Below are 20,723 nucleotides of genomic sequence, written 5' to 3' on the forward strand. Positions count from 1 at the left end.
GGTGTGTTAACTTTGTATTTAGGATTTTAGGGTTTCTTCCTAGAGGCTGAACCCTTGACAGTCAAACAGGCCAATGAAATAAACAGTAATATAGTGACATCACACTATCAGCCCCTCCCCCTTTATCATACAACTACAGCTGTGGGTGCGGCTTCAGTTCAGGTGGATCATTCACCACCCATCAGGCAAACCAGGCATACTTAATGAACTGGTGGGGGTGCACACATTTTAACAAATACTGCACAATTATACCTCCTTATATAACAATAAAGACTCCATCTTTCACTGTAGGCTAATAACATCAATTTGCCCCTGCAAAATCCTGGGTGTTATTATATTCACTAAGAAAACAGGATAGTGGATCTCCTATTGAAATCCATAAGCCTGGTTGGAGAGGTAAAGAGTTTTGCCTTCAACAGCTACCAGGTCAAATGTCCTTGAGCAAAGCACTTTAACCACCACTTTAAAACCCTATATATTCCGTCTACGGTGGTCCTTGGGGGCTCTACTGTGTGAGCTATTTTCCCCCAAATGATTATGTATTATTACAGCGCATTATTACATTAAAAGGGACACTATAGGGTCAACTCAGACACTGTGACAATAAATGCAAAACACATATCCTTTAAAATTTATTGCATCCACTTTTGCAACTTCATTCTGCCATTTCCCAAAACACAATTTTGAGAATAAAAAGAAAAAAACATAAGATTACACTTGGTGAATAATGTCAATACCTATTGTTATTCCCAAAGGCAACCACAAAGCTAACTTTATAACAGCAACTTATGGGTACAGCTGTGTGTGTGTGTGTGTGTGTGTGTGTGTGTGTGTGTGTGTGAGAGAAAGATGTAAAAAGCATATGATAAGAGTACAAAGAATAGCATGAAACCTCTGCTGACAGACAGGGGTTGATGTGTCTGGCGGCTATACTTGGTTGTGAGCCGGAGTTGATGTGTCTGGCGGCTATACTTGGTTGTGAGCCGGTGTCGTATGCTGAAAATGGCACACGTACACTACAAGCTCACAAAGCGGCGTGGTGTGATGCATTGTGAGCTTGTAGATCGTCTATTTTATTTTTTAGCTAGCAATCATACCTGTCGACATGGCAGGATACTTATTCATTATTCAAAACATATCCGTTAGAACTTGACTTGCTGAAGATGTGGGCCCCAAGTAATCATAAAGCTCCAAGTGAAAAGTATATTTATATATATATTATATATATATATATATAAAGCTTGCATAATAGGATTTTTGTTATAAAGTGCTGCATGTACAGACAATTTTATAATTTATTTACAAATCCTCTTATTTCTTTGTATTGTATTAATGTAATCTACAGAATATATACACAACAATTTGGCAGAAAGAAGCACTCATGTTTGCATTTGGTCACAAGGTGGTAGTAGAGTAGAGCTGTATATTACTACCATTGCTCATTAATGTAAAAGCCATCCATAACGATCATTCAAATTATGTTATTTGTACGGCATTTCCACCATCAGTACTGAAGACCTACTGTCTATAATTAATACTAATTTATACAACCCTTTTTGTGTCAATGGTTTTTTTTTCTCCTGCTGAAAATACATATTCTTGTCCATGTTCATTTTGTCGAAAGGGTTGCAAGATGAATCATGTAAATGAAGTATTACGCTTCAACTGCCTCATATCCATCACTGTGAAAGTGCTGAACAAGAGAATCTCCCTCAGGGGAGCTGACTTATGGCTAGAGCCAAGTTGTCAAGTTGCCATGATGTGACTTATTTGACAGGTTCTGGATTGTGGATCTCCATAATTCTTAATGGAGATGGCAGTGGTTCTCAACCTTTTCAGGCCACGTGAAAATAGCCGATCTACAAGTTCACAAATTAAAGTGACAAGTGAAGCTCACTAAAGTCAAGTTTGTTGATTACTTTGAAAAGTCCTTAACTTGTCACTTCAATGTCATCTGGGGACCCACCCAAAATCATGTGGAGACCCCCCCCCCCCCCCCCCCTTGGGGTCACGACCCACAGGCTGAGAACCACTGCACTACGGCCACTGCGAACGGTTTCAGATTACCAGTTCAGAACCCAACTTGAGCCCTGCTCAGGTACTAAATTCAGAACTGACACTTTTCAGATTACGTTCACAGAACCCAACTTGGGCCCTGCTCAGGTACTAAATTCAGAATCGATACTTTCAATAGTATTTTCTGAAATGGCGAATATAACAGATCTACAAGCTTGCAATGAGACGTGTTGCAAATATTGATTTAGTAATTTATTTGTTTTAATTACGTACCTTCCTCTTCCACAAGCCCTTGGTTGTTATAATGGAAAAGCATGGCATGCAGAACGTCAGCGGGTTCTGGTCTCATGTTTCAGGTTATGGTAGGTTCAGGGTTACAGATCATAGTCTAAAAGAGCCTTTAGTAATGCCTGTGTGACACTCTGGGGCCCGGATGTAGAAATACACTCTGGGGCCCGGATGTATAAATCCACTCTGGGGCCCGGATGTATAAATCCACTCTGGGGCCCGGATGTATAAATCCACTCTGGGGCCCGGATGTATAAATCCACTCTGGGGCCCGGATGTAGAAATCCCCTGAGAGGAAGACTGAAAGTAGCATCACTGGTAATGTCATGTTCAACAACCGCAGAAGCTTCACTAATATAATGAATATTTGAAGATTTCTTTTTATGGGAAAAAAGGCTCCTTTGTTATGGAACAGTCCAGAAGAAATTCTTGCACAGATGGCCGAGTAGGTTAGGAGTCAGGAAAAGAGCCAGGCATAGCTCATTCTGTCAGTAAGTTTTAAGAAATGGGGCTTTAAAAGCACCCTTGTCCCCAAGTACATTTGGAGAATGTGGAATGAATGTTCAGGGTTCAAGTTTACAGTTCAAAAAAATTGGTCAAATGTAGGAATGGAAGCTATTTTCACTCAAACGGTTCCGGAATATTGGGTAATCACAAAAGGGACGTCAGCGACTTCCGTGTAGCCCATGGGCCAAAGCTGAAAGCCTTTACAAACTAGCTGTTGACTCGTGAAAACATCTATGATTTTTTTAGGCTTAATCCTTTGCCTTGATCCAGATATTATAGCTCATACTGTATAAGATGTCATTATCACAATCAAAAGCTTGGTATTCCCTGATGGACACAAGCAGAGATTAGCATTTCAAAAGGGCTAAGGAGGAGGCAGTTAACAGGGTTAGCCGTCCCCAACTCAAAATGCTTGATTGAAAACTTGGCTGTAGTATCCGTTGACGTCAGAGGCGTTCAGTTGGCCAAACCCTGCTGTGCCTCAGGTATGAGTGAGGAGAAGAAGCTTTTGAAGAACACCCAGGCTGTCCACATGACTGACACCCTATGAGCAGGGACCAGCACTGCTGTCATTGGTCCTTGTGCCTCAGGTTCATCACCTGCAGCGTCTTGTCCCACCCTCTCTCCGTCGGCAGGCTCCTCCCCCTGAACACACAGAAGGGTTTTGAGTTAGCGCTAAACTGGAAAGGCCAGCACATTGAATGGATAGAATATATATTTAATTGAATATAAAATTAGCAATATATTTATATGGTTTGGCGATGAATTCGATCTGCTTTTAGGTATAACGCACATCTCCCAACCACAGGGAATCCGAATCCCCCGTACATAAACAGCAGATCCAAAACAACAAGTCGTAGTGAGGTGGGGGTGAACAGCAGTCGTAGCTAGTGAGGTGGGGGTGAACAGCAGTCGTAGCTAGTGAGGTGGGGGTGAACAGCAGTCGTAGCTAGTGAGGTGGGGGTGAACAGCAGTCGTAGCTAGTGAGGTGGGGGTGAACAGCAGTCGTAGCTAGTGAGGTGGGGGTGAACAGCAGTCGTAGCTAGTGAGGTGGGGGTGAACAGCAGTCGTAGCTAGGGAGGTGGGGGTGAACAGCAGTCGTAGCTAGGGAGGTGGGGGTGAAAAGCAGTGTTTGAGCAAGACAGCAGTGGTGAGAGCAGCAGCAAAAGCAAGCACGGATGAGTAGTGCAAACTTCCAGATTAAATAGAGCAGTCTGAGAATGAAACGTGAAAAGTGTGTGATTGGATGAGTGGATGTGGACGTGGACTCAATGGACGGCCGTCAACAACTGCACTGGGTTGAGTTCCCTGACAGAACTTGCTCTGCACATGTCTGTGACAGTTGCAACGCTCATTTAGTTCGTCCTTGACAACTAATTATTAAGTCTTGCAACGTGAGCTCGAAGATCGGCACTTTTCTCAATATTTATCTGTGGAACAGAGTCAAATGTAAATCTAATACCTCAAATCCTACAATTCCATGTGCTTGTCAGGGTGGGGTGCTGTCCCCAGTTCATTTTGGGGTGGGGGGGTCCCCTATTCAAATATAGTATTTTATTATTTGAGGGTCGCGGCGTAAAAGGTTGAGAACCACTGCCATAGAAAAGAGTAACAAGAGTAACAATAACAATGACAAAAAATACAGCTGGACAAAATAAGGACTTGAATATATTTTCTTTAAAAAGACGTGTCTTACCGGAGCTGGGTTCTGCTGGGCCTGTGGCGGTTGCTGAGCCTGTGGAGGTTGCTGGGCCTGTGGTCGCTGCAGGTTGGGTCCCTGGACTAGGGGTCTCCTTCTGAAAGGGAACCAGCCTACTGTGTGTCTGCAGAGCAGGAGAAAGGCAGATAAGCAAGAGAGAGAGGTTAGAAAATCTTTGCAGTATAATTTTGTCGCTAAAACTATAACCAAAAATGTTTGTCGACTACCTTTTTTCACTGACTAAAACTAAGACTAAATATATTGACACTTTTGTCAACAAATAGAAACTAGACACTAAAATGATACAGAGGGACTAGTTGAGAAGAGATCCAGTAGAATCTGGTTGGGCTCTGAAAATAACAGATCTACAAGCTCACAATGCATCGTGCTGCGACACATTGTGAGTTTGTAGCTGTGCATGCATGCAAGTGAAAGAATCCGGCATTACGACACTATCAAGGCCTGCAAAAATAGTCGACAAAATTAACTGGAGATTTAGTCGACTAAAATCTTATATTTAGTCGACTAAAACATTTCAGAAGACAAAGAAATGTGACTAAAACAAAATGACATTTTTGTCAAAAGACTATGACAAACTAAATCAAAATGTGCTGTCAAAAGCAACACTCCTTTGTATTCTTCAAGCTCTACAAGCCATTTCAGAAACCTTTTAAGAGTAAAAGTGGTTAAGGTTTTTTACACATTTATAAACATTTAAAAAAACAAAACAAATGGGTACTTATTTCAATACCCTGAAAAGTAATAGTTTTCAACATACAGTACAAGTTTTCCACCACCAAAATGCCACCTTGCTTCACAACAGTACATACTGTACACTACAGCCTCATTTGTACTGTACTTCATAACAGTGGTTGTTTCCCGTTGCGAAAAATATTTTCAAGCATTGTCGAATTTGTCGCGCAACCATGCATCCTATAAATGAGGTTTTAGGACTTTTACTCAATACTTTATACAAAAGTGATAATATATCTAAGCAAAAGACAATAAATACGTTGAAGCTATGCGCCAGACAGGCATTCTTTATCCACAACAGAACGACTTGTTTTCTCTGTACAGAAGGAATTATTTTAACAGCAAACTTGTAAAAGTGGTGAATTTGGAACAGTGCCAGTTGACGTACCGATGATGACCAGCAGTGCATCTATAGTACATTTACATTCCTGAGATCGAGAAGGGGAGCTAGTACAATAGTACAGGGGTAGCAGCTTGTTTTTATAATAAAAGGCTTCAGGCTTCCAAACAAGCTTTTCCTCCATAAATACTAGTACACAGTACACACACACACACACACAGACCTTAGGTTTGCACAGGAGCAAACTTTCAAATGCAAACAGAGTGAGGTGTGTGCGTGTGTGTGTGTGTGTGTGTTAACGAGAGTGAGTGAGTGAGTGTGTGTTAACAAGAGAGAGAGTGAGTGTGAGTGTGAGTGTAAGTGTGTGTGTGTGTGTGTGTGTGTGTGTGTGTGTGTGTGTGTGTGCTTCCTGCGTGCATACGTGGTGGAGGGCAGGACAACAGATATTATGTAACAGATAAAGAGGGAGACCAGGACATACGTATGCAGGAAAAGAATACAGCCCAAACTGATAACGCATCACATTTATTATAATGCTCATATTACTTCAAAACTAAAGCATCTAAGAAAATAAGTATTAGACCATTACACTGCCTCCCACTTCACACTAGCTACAAAACGAGCTACATTGCTGCAGTGCCACAAGCACTTGGAATTGTAGGAATTAGGTTTAGTTTGACTCTGTTCCACAGATAAATATTGTGAAAATAGCCAATCTACAAGCTCACAACGCCTTGCACTGCAAGGCTCTGTGAGCTTGTAGTTTGGATATTTTTTACAATGTTTACCTCTTTAAGTAAAATGTGACAATTTGGTACTAAAAAAGTCATATGGCGAACACAGCATTAAGACTCCAGCCAGAGTGTAATAACACTAGGAAACCAGCACATGTGACATGCCATGATGCCACATGACAGAACTAATACTCAATTTTAGTTGTGAGTGACTGGAATGTTTGTGCACTCGAACAGTCTATGCCAGTTAACCTGGCGAATTTCTTTCACATTAAAATAAAAGTAAAAAACAGCACACAAATCTTGTAATCCATCAGCCACTGTGGCCGGCTAAATAAGATCGCTCTGTGCTTCGAGGGCTTACTTTAAAGTCAGATGCTTTAAGCCTGTTTGCTCTAGTGAAACATGAAGGCCTGGCATGACAGGTTTCACACGGAACGTACAGATCCTCAAGAAGCTCCTATATAGGCTTTGCAATGTGCTTTGTTGAAACAAAACAAAAGTACATTACATTCAGTATGAGATTCACATTCCTCAACACGTTTTTGTAGGATCTGAGACATTTCATTATGCTGAATGTTCATTTGCTACAGTCTGAGTGAGCTATCATTGTTTGTGAAGATGTATAAGTATAATAATATGAACAAAATATAATGTCATGTTGGTGATAGCACTGGACTGCAAAATTATGCATTTTGCACAAGGTTGCTCACACAACACCACGTTTGTCTTCAGTGCCATAGAGGGTATGCGTGTGACATCATCATACCCGGACGTTGTGTGGGAACGCCTACTGAGTGGCAAAAAACTACATTCTGGCCTTGACAGCCCATACTGTACATCCAAACAGAAAGGTCCTATCTGATTAAACAACGTTAAAGTCACTTTGGCACTCGATTTGCCACTCGCTTTATGCATGCACATTCCCTCTATAGTTTTGGTCTGATTTATTAAACATTTGTAGAATCAGTCTCAGGTCTTAAATGGGTTTAAATAAGTTCCGGAATGCAGCTTTAACTTTCATTGTTTACAGGGCAAACAGGCAGGTCTCGGATGACAAAACACACTTCAGTCTGGTTTGGAGAGGAGCTTTGGGTGCTAAAATTACTGTCTGGGAAGACGTGTGAATGAAATGGTACAGCCGCTTAAGCGGAGTGCCCTGAATCAGACACTTTAATGAATACACCTGCTACATGGAGCTGCTCAGATAGCCATCGTGGGCAGCTCCAATGTAACCCGACTCCGCCATATGAAAGCAGAGAGTACACTGGGTTCCTGCTACCATCTGGGAACTCACAGGCAGACTCGATGCTCTGGCCACCAAACGGCCTGGCCAATCAGCGGGAGCTAGAGGCGGGATCAAGGCATACACAGTTCTGCCTTGATCCGGCCTCTAGCTGCCGAACTAGGCCTGAACAAGTTAGGATGTCTCTCGAGCGTCTCCCTAGGGAGGTCCTCGATGTCATTGTGTGCCCAGCTGAGAACTGGTATCCTGCCTCTGGCTATTGAGGTAGCTCGGTTTTCAGCGGTGCCAGAAGAGAATAGATTATGTACTGCAATATATGTGACCTAAATGATGTGGAAAATGAATTTAATTTTATGTTTTATTGTTCCCTGTATGATGATTTGAGGGTTCCACTGTTTGAGGCAATGCAACAACACAATGCTGAACTATTCTGGGAATGTGTTCGAGTGGTTATTTAATAATGAAGTATTTAGGACAGCACAGATTGTTTCTAGAGCCTGGAGTATAACACAATCTCAGCTCTTCAAGTAGGTCCTTGTGACTCCGTTACAGGCTTAATGGTGAATTTTATTTTAAGTTGTATATTATGTAATCTGCCTTGTAAGAATCTTGGGTGTAAGTTTAGTATTCACTTGATCATTGTTTGCAAACTGTAAAACGTGTCCTGTAAGTCCATATGGGCTGGGCTTCTTCGGAAGCATGACACTTAAATAAAGAATGAATAATGTAAAAAAATAGACCATCTATAGTTTCTATAACATCTACACGCACCTAGGCGTGTCGCGGGTTCGACTCCCGATCCAGACGACCTTTGCTACGTGTCACTCCCCATCTCTCTCACCCCATTTCCTGTCAGCTCTATGTACACTATCAAATAAAAGGCAGGAAAAGCCCCCAAAAATATCCTAAACACACACACCATCTACAGGCTCACAACACATCGTGACGCATTATGAGTTCCTGTACCCAAAATAGGACATCATTTCCAATACCATTGTCAATAATTTAAACAACAAAATCTAATAATGGCCCATATATCTGCCAAGACCGGTCAGTCTCTGAACAAGACACTGTAATTAATTACGCCTGCTACAATGGAGCTGCTCTGATAGCGGGCACTGGGCAGCTCCCGTGTGTGTATGTGACAGCTCTCCCAGAACCCAATGCAAATTAAGTGGCCTCGGCCAGTTTGCCATGCTGAATAAAACATCACCACGGGGACTGGGTTCTGTTTGAAAAACACATCCAGAGGCCGGGGTGAACACTGAACATCACAGACACAACAGGAGACTTTTGCTGCGTTCACACTGGCAGATACAAAACATGAAGGATACAAAGCTAGCTACACAGCATTATCTGTAGTTTGTAGCAGTTGAAGCCAGATCAGCTTATTTGTAGCTGTTCTACGGATGTATCTTTGTATCTTCATGTTGCATGCTTCCATTGATAATTAACGGTAGACTGTATCTTTCTAGCTCCCAGTGTTGTTATTAAAGCAATAAAATCCTCACTCTGCACTCCATTGACAGAGACATTATGCCTGATTTATACTTGGTTGTGTGGCGTTTATTTGATTACTCCCCACACATATTTCTGTCTTGTCAGACTCACCACTGTTGTATCCTATCGACTCACAAATAGCGAGGAGCCCTCACGGGGAGGACGTAAAGACTTCATCCTACTCCTCCGGCCCAACACTCCCGATACGCAAGTTATGGGTATCGGAATCGGTATCGGGAAGGATAGAACGGTACGGGTCCATCTCTACTTACAGTACATGAGGAGAAGGATAGAACGGTACGGGTCCATCTCTACTTACAGTACATGAGGAGAAGGATAGAACGGTACGGGTCCATCTCTACTTACAGTACATGAGGAGAAGGATAGAACGGTACGGGTCCATCTCTACTTACAGTACATGAGGAGAAGGATAGAACGGTACGGGTCCATCTCTACTTACAGTACATGAGGAGAAGGATAGAACGGTACGGGTCCATCTCTACTTACAGGTACATGAGGAGAAGGCTGCTCATCACCAGGACAAAGCGGCTCAGGGTGGAGTAGAAGTAGACGATGCTGAGGAACACGCCCAGTCGCGCCACCGTGTACACCCAGTCCAGCCAGTCGCGGTCCACGTCCTCCTCGTCCTCCATCACCGGGCCGCCCTGCGCGTTCATCCGCAGGTTCTGATTGGCCGCCGCGGGGTCGATGAAGGCGCCGCCGTCCTGGGCCCCTGCGTTCTGGTTGGCCGGCAGGGGCTCGATGGGGTTCTGGTTGGGTAAGGCGGCCGGGACGGGCGCCTGGTGGTGGGCGGGAACGGGAGGGTACGGACCGAAGGTGGTGGCCGCTGGCGCCATGGACGCTGTGCTGTGGCCCGCTGCTGCTAAAGCTGCATGGCTATTGGTCGAGGACAAGGACAGGAGGAACATTTTAGACTTGAGTTCATCAGAGTTATGATAATGAATAGTCATGGTGCACATCATGAACTATATAGGAAATGGATGGATAAAATGATGGATAAAAGAACCAGTCCAGCAAAAGATGGAAAATATGTGCACCGAGAGCTTGAATTGCAATGTGATGATATTTTTTGCAGATTATATATTTATATATACAGACTGACAATGGAACTCCAAGCTGCGTGTGCGTCGCAAAGGGATGCACACGCAGATTAGACACACCAACGGACCGACATGTGGAAACAACAGTCGGCCATGCGCTGCTTCGCGCTTGCAGTTACATTAGGGTTAGGTTAGGGTTTGAGGTAGGTTGACGGTCTAATGACAGTCGGACCAATGTATGTCTAAACTAAAGCCTGTAAAGCAGGACTTTAAATATTACAATAACTTCTGCAAAGAGGGATTCGCGGAGACAGAGTTGCCGTTTCAGTAAACTAGCGAGAGAAATACTCTATGAACTAATTTATGTCACATTGCTCTCCTCATTAAAGCACATAGATTTTAGAAATAGATTTAATTGTTTTCATAACATTAGCGTCAAGTTTCATAAACGGGTAAAACGCATAGTTATTTTTAACAGGACTACAGGGGGGAAAAAACCCTGCCTGCCGCGCTAAAGTGTGTTTATATTTTCCGCTCCGCGAGTCTGACTGCAGCAGCCCTGTGGCACGCAGGGGAGAGGTGGTGGAGTTAGTTGCTTTTACAGGCAGCTTGAAGATGCAATGGAGTTCTTTCCGAAGCGATTTTTGATACTTTTCATTCTAAACAACACAGACGAAAGGGTGAGAAAAATCTAATCAAGTCAAAAATGGAGTTAAGTGGTATCCTCCCAACAGTGATGATATATAAAAACACAACCTTGTTTGCAATTCGGATCCGTTTCTTGTCTTGACAAGTATCCTCTCATGCATGTGCATTTCTCTCATTCTCTCATGCATGTGCAGATCTACGTAAAAAGCTCGTAGTGCGGCACCGAGTGCCGCACTACGAGCTTGTAAATCTGCTATTTTGTGTCGAAAATGTGTCGCAAATCTTTGAATATATTCTTTCAGAGCAAACATTTTTAACTCAAATCTTTGCTTCTGGGGGGTCCCTGGAACAACATATTTTCAGATGGGGGTCCACGGGTCCTTGGTGTGAAAAAGGTTGAGCACCACTGACACGGTTTTCAGAAAACGGTCATGATTTAGAAGACATTTTGTAGAATCGAGCTCAGGTGTAAATGGGTTAAAACATGTATGAGATGTCAGACTCACTACTGCATGTAATACTGTCGAGCGTAGACGTGCTGGAGCCAGAGGAGCTGTTGAGGGCTGTACAAGGAGTATGTAGGGAAGGCTGGCTGAGCCATCTCCGCCACACCAGGCCTACAGGCAGCAACAACAATAGAAAGAAAGAGAGCGAACAAGAGTCAAACAAAACTAATCGTAGTTCTTGCTCACTCTCCCACATGACAAAGTCATATTTGAAAGTAAAACATAATGAGATCATTCACTTGGTTTATGTATTCAACAGCAAAGGCACACACCGTCCCAAAACAAAGATGTCTCGACAGTGCAAATAGCTGGATCATTATTTTTTTTATACATCATTTATGAATATAGAAATAATAGGTAGATAATTTAAGACTATACAAATTAGGTTACATATTCAGAAATTATACTGATATAATTTCTGAATATTCTGATTTATAGGTATATCAGGCACTGTTTAAAAATCACACCTGTGTGAACCAAGTGGTGCAATCCCCCCCCCCCCCCCCCCCTCTCTCTCTCTCTCATTAGAGACACAGCACTACCCCTCTCTCTGTTTCTGGCGCCCCCTTCTGGTATAAATAAGTAACATACTCAGGCTCAAAGACACACACAGGTACACAGGTACACAGGTGGACAAAGCTGGATGTAGAAGTGGTTGCACCACTTAAAAATACCAATAGGTATATTAGACATTATCATCGTCAATATTAATAATTATCTGTGTCCCAGTTGATACAGTCAATTAGCACAATCAAAAATGTCCGACATCATTTCTAATTGTATCAATATCATATTTGTTTTCACTGTACGAAAGAGCATATATCAGACATTTTCAAAGTTGAAATAGACAGCTGGCACCAGTGGAGCCTAAATATTTGTATGTTTGACTTACACTGCAATGCCAGGCCAAGCCGGTGTTTGCGCTTGTGTGTGATCTGGTCGTGGAGTGGAGGCTGCGGGGGCTGCATGCCTCCTCTGCCTCAGCTCTGGTGTCGTTGGGGGGCTCTGTGCAGGTGGCGGTGTTGGGGTACTTTGTGCAGGTGGCGGTGTTGGGGTACTTTGTGCAGGGGAAGAGGGGGAGGCAGAACTGGACATGGAGGTCTGTACTGTGGAGGCCGATGCAGCATGGAGCTGTTCCGTCTCTCTGACCTGAAAAGAATGAAAGAAATGTCAGGGTGTGTCAGGGACTACTCTGGTAAAAGGTACACGCCGATAAACAGATGAATATTTGATATGGCAGTTACTGTACTTCCTAATACCAGCCCGAGAGATGTTTACAAAGATTGTTTATAAAAACAAACCTGCCTTAAACTTTATGAACAACCAAGTGAGGGAGGCAACGCCCACACAGTTCTGATTAACGATTAATGGTTTTAAATATATATTTAATATTTGTATAAATAATTATATATATTTTAGGCAGATTATTATTTTAAAAACAAAATGGAGATAAGAGGTTTCTGTCCGACAGCAACGATATACTGGTGCATTCTTAACTTAACGACATCCTATTTAGTATCACTATTTTGGCCAATGGGCATCATTGCAAAACATATCAAGTATTTTCTAATCATTTGAACATAGCAGATCTACAGCATTTTGCAATGCTTTGTGTGAGCTTATACTAGGCCTAGATCTGCCATTTTCATACAATAAATTATTCAGGGCTTAAAGGGTTAATTTATTTTATTTTTTGCGACCCTGGGGACACTGGGAACTTCTGCAAGTGATGTGAAACTGAAGAAATCTACATTTAGCAGCATTTGAGATCTCAAATCTGCACTGAACACTCCTCGGTTGGATGCTAATGAGATGAGAGCTGTGCAGCTGTTCTACTATAGAGGCACAAGACTATTTAGAGGCTGACCGATGCCACATTTTAGTGTCTGATGCCAATCCCAATTTTGAAGAGTCGTAGCCGATGACCGATGTTTTGAGTGATATTATTTCTAAAAGTTTAATCTAATAACTACATAATAATAAAATAATAACTGGCAAATAACTGGCAACCTTGCGGTTACCATCCATCTACCCCTGAGCCACCGCCACCCGTTATCCGTAGTCCAGGCGCTTTTAAAGCACCTGGCAAAAAACTCTTGTTTATTGGATTCCCTGAATACAGGCAGGTGGGGTGCCACATCAATCAAATGTAAAGCAGTATGCAAATCAAGTGTTACACCAACGTATCAGTGTGTGTGTACCTGTAAATAACTGTAACCTGTAAATAACTCTAGCTCAAAACAGATCAGCACACATGGCTCTATACTGTATATCCTGGATGCTAGATTATTCTCCCATCATATTCTGTACTTTATTTTACCCGTTTTTTTTTGTCTTAAGCCCTGTAATTTGACCTTGTTTGTTTAATATATTGTTACAGTCAGCGGAGCATGTTACACCAACATTTCACCTGTGAGTGTGAGTGACCATGAAAGCCATCGTTTACTCACCCTGCCATGCCAGGTTGTGGCACCCTTTTCACAAGAGTTCCTTGGTCACTGTTCTTTTTTTGATCCATATATAACTATTTGTTTGTTAGGATTACGCAAATAACTTGCGTCCTGGTCCTGGAAACCATTTATTTGCTTGTGCAAGTGGGCCAGTGACATTTTCAGTTTCAAAGATAACAAGACTGACATACTGTATTGTTGAGAGTGAGACCTTACATTCCATGAGATGTAGTAAGTTGATTGATTTGGCCTTGCTGGTGATAACCAAAATCATGAATATATAAATGTGACAGAGAACCCTGAATGTTCCATGAAACTACAGCAAACTACGAGAATTCTCATACTTTCCATCTACACCAGTTGTATGGCAACTACGAGAAATCTTGGATAAAGCTCTAAATCAAATATGAAACGGTTTAGCTGAAAATTTACTTTTAACAGCACCAGGAAACGTGCACAGCACACGCACCAAGCCCCCGAACTGCCACTACCTACTGGCCAAAAGTGGAACTGCAGCACGTTCATGGAGGTGAACGGATGTTCAGTGACGTCAGTGCGTGACTGTCGTCTCAAATTAGAGACCACAGTCACTCCCGGTCCTCACTCTATCCTTAATAACTCTATGGCGTGCACTCCATAGGGTGACGGGTCCCATTAAAAGTAGGATCTTCTTTGGCTCTTTTCTCTGAAAGATAAGGCGCTGATCATCATCCATCCGAGGTTCGGATCCGATTTGTGATCTTTCATCGCATCGCGCACAACATATTAACGTTTGCTGCCACCGTGTGGCAGAGTAACTAAAGATATCATAAACTGGAGGGGACCACATTTGATTGCATTTGGGCACTCTCAGAGTTATGGTGGTGTTTGAAATGAAAAAGAAGCACTGCTCTAGTCTAAACTACTTTAAACTTGTAGACATGTATCAGTGGTGTAATTACCTTAGGTCTGGCTCCCAGAGGTCCTCTGGCTGGGGCCCGAGCAGAGCACACCAGGTGCAGCGTGGGAGCACAGTCAGTCTGGGATGGATGGCAGAGATAAACAACAGATTAGAAGAGTAACGTGGCAACACTTCCAAGTAACACTGCTGATAGTGATAGAGCGTGCTCACGCACGCGCGCACAGCAACGCACGCGTGCACACAAACACACACGCACACAAGAAGTAGTACTATACTACTTTCAAACACATTAGTATAATGTATTCCATTCTGACCCGAGATCAGATTCTAAAAATGTCTTTTACATCCTGACAGTTTTCTGAAAAAGCCATGTTTCTATGTCAGTCGTTCTTCGATTTTTCAAAAATAGCAGACCTATGAGCTTGTAGATCTGCAATTTTTCAATAGCTAAAGCATAACATAATGCCAACACCAAAAGGGGTTCCCGCCCAAAATGGGTTAAAGAATACATTTAGTAATAAATTATAAACAGTATATAACAGAACACAGTAGTGCAATATCAACAATATCAGCTAAAATCTTAAGTTTGAGAACTACTGATTTAGAAGGTATCCCACTACCAGAATCAGAATAGGGTTGAGGTGGTGTCTGGTTGCTGCGATCGTGCTTACTAGCACTCCACTCGCCTAATAAACATAACTCCAGAACTGTCATCAAGCTGAAATGCAGCCACTCTGTCTGAACTCATTTTCTCTAGACAGAGGATTATCCCTGACAACAACAACAGGTGGCTCTATGCGGATGTATATACCTTTGTGTGACTGTCTGGATCAGTTTACAGGTTATCTTCTCTCTCCAGTAACATGAGACACTATGAGGGATTCATAGATGTAAACCATGTTGCAAAACATGAAATACTAGCCTGTGTAGTATAGTGTGTACTACTGACCGACCCTGCAGTCTGCCTCTTTCAGGCACAGCATGTTTCAGCCAGGTCAAGGCTTGACCTAACTATTTATAGTTGACTTGACTTTTTATAAACGTGGCATTTATAAACAGTTTTCTTTCTTTTTTTCAGTTTATCATCTAGCGGTGTGCACATCACCCATTTCCACTGATCTATACCATGCAAACCTAAACAGATGTTAACATTCACTGCACCAAGGTTCGTGTTGATAAGCAAATGCAGCTAGACTTTAGGATTGATTTTAAAATTATTTTACTTGTCTATAAAGCTCTCAATGGTCTCGCACCTTCCTACCTACATGACTGCCTGCCTAAATATGTCCCAAACCGCCCCCTAAGGTCTTCCACTGCTGGCCTGCTCGCTTTGCAAAAAAAAATGGCAACTAAAAAATACGGGGAAGCAGCTTTTTGCTTCTACGGGCCGTCGGCATGGAACAAGCTCCCACTGTACCTTCGTCAGGCAGCCTCTGTAGACATTTTTAAAGCTCAGCTCAAGACCCACTTCTACAACATTGCTTTTAATTGATCTTTTATTTTTGTTATTCATGTCCTCACTGTATTGCATTACTGCTTGTTTTTTAATGTTGTTGCCTTGCTTTTCTTTTATTCTCCATTTTTATGTAAAGCACTTTGAGCTGCATTTCATGTCATGAAAGGTGCTATACAAATAAAGTTTTATTATTATTATTATTATTATTATTAGACAGAATGGCACTGCCATGCTCAGAGGGCCACACGCTTTATTTTGGAGTGCCGCTTTTTCCACTTTGGTGATATTTGAATCAACGTGTCACCCACCTGTCTGAAGATATCTCTCAGGTGTAGGTGGTCAGGCAGTAGTTTTCCAGAGTAGATCAGTCTTTGGTCAGTCACCGCCTGAACACATGGAGAGAAATGGGTTGGAGTGAGTAAGACTTTTTAAAGCACATTTTATAAAGTGCTTCACATAAGAGAGAAGTGAGATAAGTACACAAGCATTCACAAAAAGATAACCTATGAAGGTATAAGCAGCACTGTACTAACTAATTCAGCTGATACAACTTAAAGGAAAACCAAAAAGATGCTTCTCTCTCCTGTGCAATGGTAAAGTGGGTGATGCGGAAGCTTGCCAAGCTTCCGCATGCATCACATTGTTTTCTCATGCCAATAAAGCTCCTTTGGATTGAATTGATGTCCGAGAAAAAACACGCTGTGACACGCCGTACTTACTCACTTGAGTGGCAGCGACACATCGTGCCTTCCGCACTAGCGCTTGACTAACGCTGGAGACACATGTCTACAACAAACTGCAGCGGCCAATGAGGCATCTATTTTATTATATATCTATGTGTCAGGTAGGACATATTGGTTGACTGCAGTACTGCCTGAAGCTCAGCAGTGGTGTAAAGGAACTACCGGTAAGTACATTTACTCAAAAACATGTTTTGCCAATGTTTTTGAGAGAGACCAATGACTCGCTGAAGGCCATGGTGGACGGTAGCCAATGTTGTATGTGTACTTTTATTCCACTATAATAATTAGAAAAAGTGAATTACTACTTTGCCGATTTTGATTATTTTGCCGATCAAATATAAAATGCAATAGCCTATCTAAAAATCCAAATAATGTAAAACACAAATATAAAATCCACTATCATTTAGAAGTTCTGCATGATAGTGTCCAGGTCGTCTCCATTTCTAGTTTGACGTCCAGAGATCTCTTTCCTGAGGGGGGGGTGGGGTAGCCAGTTCCTGAAGTTAGATTTGAACAGCTTCCTGGCGAAGTCAAGGCATAGGTGGGTGCACCTCTCTGCTAGGGTGCACAATGTGAGGGTGCGGAGAGCTCTTGTGTATCCCGAGTACCTCCGGCCAAGAATGTTTCCGCAAGCCCGTTTCTGGACTCTTTCCAGACTTTTAGTCTGGCTGGCAGTCAAGGAACTCATGTGCCAGACAGGGACTGCATATTCCAGCACCGGGCGCACGTAGCCTGTGTAGATTGAAACCAATTCAGGGTCTTGGACCCCAAATTTCTTCAGGCGACATAGGAGAGCTTTCTATTGGCTGAGGTCAACATATGTGACCAGATTTGACTGAGAGCCTGCCATCGCGCAAATTCCAGCTTTTCACCAGAGGAGAAAACCTTTTTTTTTGTTTTCCTCTCCAAAATGAGTTAATGGCACAGGCAGACTCTTCACATACTAGAGCATGTCTGAAATAAGTGTCGGAGCTGAAATTGACATGTACATATGAAATAAATGCTTAAACATGTAGCTAGGTGTAAGAGACCACAGAAGTGAACCTTTCAAGCCTGTTTTCTCAACTCGCTGTTTTCTGCAAGACATTACTCTATAAGCCATATCTCCAAAACTGGTGGGTCAAACTGAACAACCAATGTCAATTTGAAGCTATGATTCCCTGCTTTCATGACATTAAAAAAAAAAATCAAAAAAATCCAATAGCAGTCCATCAGTCAAATTTAGTCACATATGGTCTACCTGGCAGTCCCATTTCAAGCTAGCTTGAATGGTGACCCCCAGAACCTTTACTGAGTCACACACGTCATATCATCCACATATTTCCAGTGGTGTGTTCCATCCTGGAGGGAGCTGTTAATCAGTGCTAGGAAGATTATAGGCCCTAATACGGTCCCCTGACTCCACATGTGGGGTATTCCCAATCAGACAGGTGTCCTTGGTAGCGCACGTTTTGCTGCCGATCAGTCATGAAGCTGCAAATCCATGGAATCAGACCTGGTCTCACCCCTAAATCAAGGAGACACTGCACTGCCACTGTGTGGTCTACAGCATCGAAGGCCATGGCAAAGACTGTTGTAATTACTGTGCACACTGAGCCAGCAACATCACACAACTACAGTATACACAAAGTCCATTAAACTAACTAGATTGTGTGTTGTGGAACGGTTCTGTCGGCTGTCAAACTGCATGGGGTCTAGGTTTGGCGTGATGTTGTTAAGAATCCAGTTCCCAGCAAAGTGTTCACATATTTTTGAGAGTTGAGCCGTTAATGAGATCGGTCTCAATTCATCTATGTTGCATGGGGACGATTTTGGTATACAGTAAACAGTCGCCTCTTTCCATCGTCTAGGAACGACCCCTTCATCAAATGAACTGTAGTGTTGATGATGTCACAAAGAGGAATATAGATAGTGGTATTTATATCTTTACTCAAGACAAGTAAAACATTCCACCACTGAAATTCAAGGCACCATATCACCCTAGGCAGGCCAAGTGGTAGAAGATTTGTCTCCCACATGTGAGACTTGGGTTCGAATCCTGGAGAGGGGGACATTATGAAAACGTAAGGATTGCAGCTTTAATGAATACCAGTCCGACCTGTTCAGTTAGTAGGGTCTACAGAATAGCTTGTCAAACTGGTATCTCAAGACCTTCAACTTCGTGTTCTTATCAGTTATCAACCTATTTTTCACAACTGCCACCAGCAGCCATGAATGGTGCTGCAGGCTATAGTTGCCTGGACATACAGTATGTCATGACCTTCAGGATACAGTCAAATTGTCTTGCCTGTAGCCAGCAGAGTATTTTCTGGTTTCTGTTATTGTAGGGATGCTGGGGTTTAAGTGGTTAAAGTGAAAGCTAAACCTGTTATGGGCACTTTTAACACCAGGGATCAGAATGCCACAGCTTCCAGGATTTAGTTGTGTAATCTCTTGTGTTGTTACACTCTCCGAGTTAAAGGGCTGCTGTAAACTTCAATACAAGTTGTAGGGGAATGCCATCCTATACTATATATAACTTTGTAACTACACAGTAAAATCCTGAGTGTTCAATAAATTCCAAATTGCACCTTTAACAAATAAAATAATTTTAATTAACCTATATGGTGGAATGTTACAGTTACACCTTTACGTTGTTATACCTTTCAAGCCCGGACAGCATCTGTGTCACAATAGATGTTGCTATACCGTGTATATAAAAAGCAACATTCATGTTAGTTTAGAGGGCATTTTTAGAATGGGCCTCAGGGCTAGGGTTAACTAGTAGGCTGCAGGTGCAGGGGTTGGTGGTGGACTAGCCTCAATTTGCAACATTTCTATAATGGATCAAGACCAGGATTATGTAGTTTATCGATTTTAACATTTGCATATCTATGATAGATCATGCAAAATAAAAGTCTACACTCTACTCTATAAAACACACCTGATAGTCTTGATCCAAGGCTAATGGTGGTCTACTCTTCCACTGAGAAATCTAGACCTCGAGAGTTCGAATCCCGGGTAGGACATAGAAGAAGATACGTGTATAGTTTTAACTCTGATCATTGTAGTGTGTAGTAATGCCAGGCCCAGCAGCGGTGCAGCAGCACTCTCAGCCTAGTGCCAGCTGCTTTCACATTCCATTGCAACCTAGACCAGAAGTAACTGCTGGGACGTTAGCAATACACTGCTAGCGTCATTCGGGTTTAGCCTTAAATAATAATCACTGACAACTCACTGGTTGAGACGGATAGACCGCAGACAGATGTCTCTTTAGATCCACCACGGTCCAGTCCAGATCGACCGCTTCCACGGTCTGGTCCCCGTGGGCCATGTTGGGTGTTTTGATCACAAACGTGATCGTCTTTTGTTGAAAGCCTCCCCGATCCATTTTCTAACCCTCTCTCTATCTCTGTCTGTCTGTGATGTTTCGCACGAGATCCAGTGTAACAACCTTGAAACCGATCAAATAACGTATTAATATACCGCTCGATCGTAAGGAAACGTGTCAGTTTTACAGGGAAGTAAAGAAGTAAGTATGTCTCAATCTGTTGCTGACTGCTGCTGACTGTCACACACGGAAAACAAAACAAGAGGCGTCAATGTAGCGAGGAATGTTGTTTCCAAACACACTGTGGCCGCTCCTGATAGGCTAACAGGGCACTTGTGATCACATGGATCAGACGTGGAGGGTCGACTGTGCTTTCATGGTTGCGCAATGCGCATGCGCAACAGTGTCCAGCTCCTGTGGTTCTCAAACTTTTTAATGTCAAGGGCCCCAAAAAATGCTGTAGACGAGGCTCTTCAATGTTGTTTGGGCCAAGGAGGAGATGAAGCAGCTAGGGACCTGAGGACCTCCACTACATATTGTATGAAATCGTGTTGCAGATTAAACC

The 20,723-nt window shown here is 42.6% G+C and overlaps 1 protein-coding gene across 1 annotated transcript; it reads right to left on the minus strand.

Moving 5' to 3' along the window:
- Positions 1 to 619: 619 nt before the first annotated feature.
- On the minus strand, positions 620 to 20,399 carry herpud1 (homocysteine-inducible, endoplasmic reticulum stress-inducible, ubiquitin-like domain member 1). The gene is made up of 8 exons (XM_080762377.1): positions 20,066 to 20,399; positions 16,414 to 16,491; positions 14,690 to 14,767; positions 12,191 to 12,447; positions 11,299 to 11,409; positions 9,591 to 9,980; positions 4,508 to 4,634; positions 620 to 3,456 (listed from the first exon to the last, which is right to left on the minus strand). The coding sequence occupies exons 1-8, from the start codon at positions 20,216 to 20,218 to the stop codon at positions 3,268 to 3,270; spliced, it is 1,383 nt and encodes a 460-aa protein (XP_080618503.1). The 5' UTR covers positions 20,219 to 20,399; the 3' UTR covers positions 620 to 3,267.
- Between the last annotated feature and the right edge of the window lie 324 nt (positions 20,400 to 20,723).

The sequence above is a fragment of the Protomyctophum bolini genome (assembly GCF_963924005.1).
Source record: "Protomyctophum bolini genome assembly, chromosome: 4".
Classification (NCBI taxonomy): Eukaryota; Metazoa; Chordata; class Actinopteri; order Myctophiformes; family Myctophidae; genus Protomyctophum; species Protomyctophum bolini.